At 32.6% G+C, this 2943-nt stretch overlaps 1 protein-coding gene across 1 annotated transcript in view; it reads right to left on the bottom strand.

The window, feature by feature from the left end:
• Nucleotides 1–211: 211 nt before the first annotated feature.
• LOC106473032 (protein TANC2-like) overlaps nt 212–2943 on the bottom strand; it is a 54646-nt gene continuing 51914 nt past the window's right edge. The window contains exon 23 of the mRNA XM_022401544.1: nt 212–2519. Coding sequence (XP_022257252.1) covers nt 2387–2519 — 133 coding nt within the window. The 3' untranslated portion in view covers nt 212–2386. The remainder of the gene's footprint in view (nt 2520–2943) is intronic.

Raw genomic sequence — 2943 nt, 5'->3', positions numbered from 1 at the left:
TGTAGCGTTGTAAATCCGAAGACTTAGCGCTGTCCCACCGGGGGGGGGGGATGGCGTTGCAAGAAAATCAAATAATTAAATCCTCAGAAAGAAAAGTAAAAGTTCTTAAGTTCCTCAGAAATCAATCTAAATTCATACATAATGTTTTTATAATACATCTAAATTAGCAAAATTAATTATTTTTTAATTTTGTTTTTAAAAACATAACTCCACAGATTAAGATTTACGTTAACTTTATATTACGCTTATAATAAATTCTTATCATTTTTTTTCCTTTGAGATTTTCTAGTATTCCCAATATAAATCAACCCTCGACTTGAAACTCTACATTAACTAGATTAAGAGTTTAATGAATTGCTCCTGAGATTTTCGTTTCTCTTTCAATTTTGCCCCCAAACTATCATTGTTTTCCGAAAGTAAACAAACAAACACAAACTCACTAATATATATTGTTGGTTATCGACTATAGTTCGTAGGCTTTTTATTTTGTTTTCGACTGAGATGGACTATTATGAACCAATAAGAAGAAATGTGAATATATATATATACAGAATATGGATTCTTATGGTTTTAGCTTACATGTCTAAAATGTATAATTGAAGTTTAATTCTATAAACCACACGAGAAATAAAATATCACAAAATTCACCAGAGAGTTGTCGTGATTGTCTAATATATAATATATGGTTCATACTTTGATTGGTAGGGTCTGTTTCAAGTTTTATTCTTTTTCAGAGATTAATTAATTTTGCGTGTCTACAAAATAAAAGCTACCTAATAAGAAGGATTAGGATTAAAAGTAATCTTATTTATTAAGTAAACATCCATCAGTAATAAAACGAACGTTTACTTCTGCTACCTTAATTCAGAAAGCTGTGTAATCATGTCAATCCTTCACTGGTTGTTATAAAATCAGAATCCAATGGAATCACACGGATTAACTAAGGTGTAACGAGTCTGGAGACAAATGTTACTTTAAAAACTCCAACTATTTCAAATATTTAACACACATGAAAACCGATTGAACCACATCGTAGTATGGAGTATAAAACTTACGAAGGGACAATTTTTATTTCTGGTTTCGTTAAACAATACGATATCATTTATGGTCAGACAAATCCTAGATGTTCAACTTGGAAGAACAATACAATACCACTAATGGTCAGACAGATTCTAGATATTCAACTTGGAAGAACAACACAATACCATGAATGGTCAGACAGATTCTAGATATTCAACTTGGAAGAACAATAAAATACAATGAATGGTCAGACATATTCTAGATATTAAACTTGGAAGAACAATACAATACCATGAATGGTCAGACAGATTATAGATATTCAACTTGGAAGAACAATACAATACCACTAATGGTCAGACAAATCCTAGATGTTCAACTTGGAAGAACAACACAATACCATGAATGGTCAGACAGATTCTAGATATTCAACTTGGAAGAACAATAAAATACAATGAATGGTCAGACAGATTCTAGATATTCAACTTGGAAGAACAATACAATACCACTAATGGTCAGACAGATTCTAGATATTCAACTTCGAAGAACAATACAGTATCACTAATGGCCAGACAGATCCTGGATATTCAACTTGAAATAACAATACAATACCACTATCAGTAATATATTCTACATATCCAGCTTGGAAGAATAATACAATACCAATAACGATCAGACATAGCCCATGTACCCAACTTGCTAAAATAATACAATGCCAATTAGCTATGACAAATGTTATTTTTGGTACAACTTGTTTATAGAAATTTCTGTGATGACATGTCAGTAGAAAAATGATGAATAGACAGTTAAAAACGACAGAAAAAAATGACATTTCATTGCGTTGGTCCGAGATATCGGATTCCTATACCAATTAAACACAGTAGAGATAAAGTGGGAGTGTACAACGTGATACAATCTGTGTTCGTGTCACTGTGACCTGAATATCTACAACTTGAACAGAAGAGAAACACTAAACGATGAACTTTACTGAGAAAACAAACTCGTCTGATGAACATTTTGACTGTACACCAAACCTGAAGGAAGGATGACTAGTCACAAGACACACCATTTGGGGCCATAACGTATTATCCTAAAATAATAATAATAAAGCCTAACCCTCTCTCTCTCCGACAACGTCCTTACGTGATACTTACAAACTGTACATACTCCACGTTAAGTAAAATCAACTATCGCGCTCTCTAGTGTTATTTTGTTTCATATTCCTGGAATGAATTTACCATTACTTTGTTCACAAAAATACCTTTCTTGAAATGATTAGAACATGAAATCTCTTTACTGAACTTTAGTTCAAAATCAAAAATGATGTTCGACTTAAGTCAGTTTAGTCTTAATTGAGCAATCTAAATTTTCAGATAATTGTCTCGATGCTCGGAGTTGTGTACTCTAATGGTTTAGAAGGTATCCGAGAGAGGGCGCTGGCGATGTCAATAGTACCCATACACTTTGTTGATTCGCTCAGAAGTTTTGTATTTGTAGGATACCTGAAACAGATACAACATCTACTGTATCTACTTCATGTTTTAATTGATCTTAAACAAAGAAATAAAAGAACGTACTGAATCAATACTATTGTCATTCATATATATCACATAGACGGAGGAAACCCATTACCGTTGTCATTGGTAAACATATATATATATATCACATAGACGGAGGGAACCCTTTACCGTTGTCATTGGTAAACATATATATATATATCACATAGACGGAGGGAACCCTTTACCGTTGTCATTGGTAAACATATATATATATATATCACATAGACGGAGGAAACCCTTTACCGTTGTCATTGGTAAACATATATATATATATCACATAGACGGAGGGAACCCTTTACCGTTGTCATTGGTAAACATATATATATATCACATAGACGAAGGAAACCCTTTACCGTTGTCATTGGTA

Source organism: Limulus polyphemus, unplaced genomic scaffold, assembly GCF_000517525.1.
Source record: "Limulus polyphemus unplaced genomic scaffold, Limulus_polyphemus-2.1.2 Scaffold5827, whole genome shotgun sequence".
In the NCBI taxonomy this organism is placed as follows: domain Eukaryota; kingdom Metazoa; phylum Arthropoda; class Merostomata; order Xiphosura; family Limulidae; genus Limulus; species Limulus polyphemus.
This window is presented reverse-complemented; position numbering and strand designations above follow the sequence as displayed.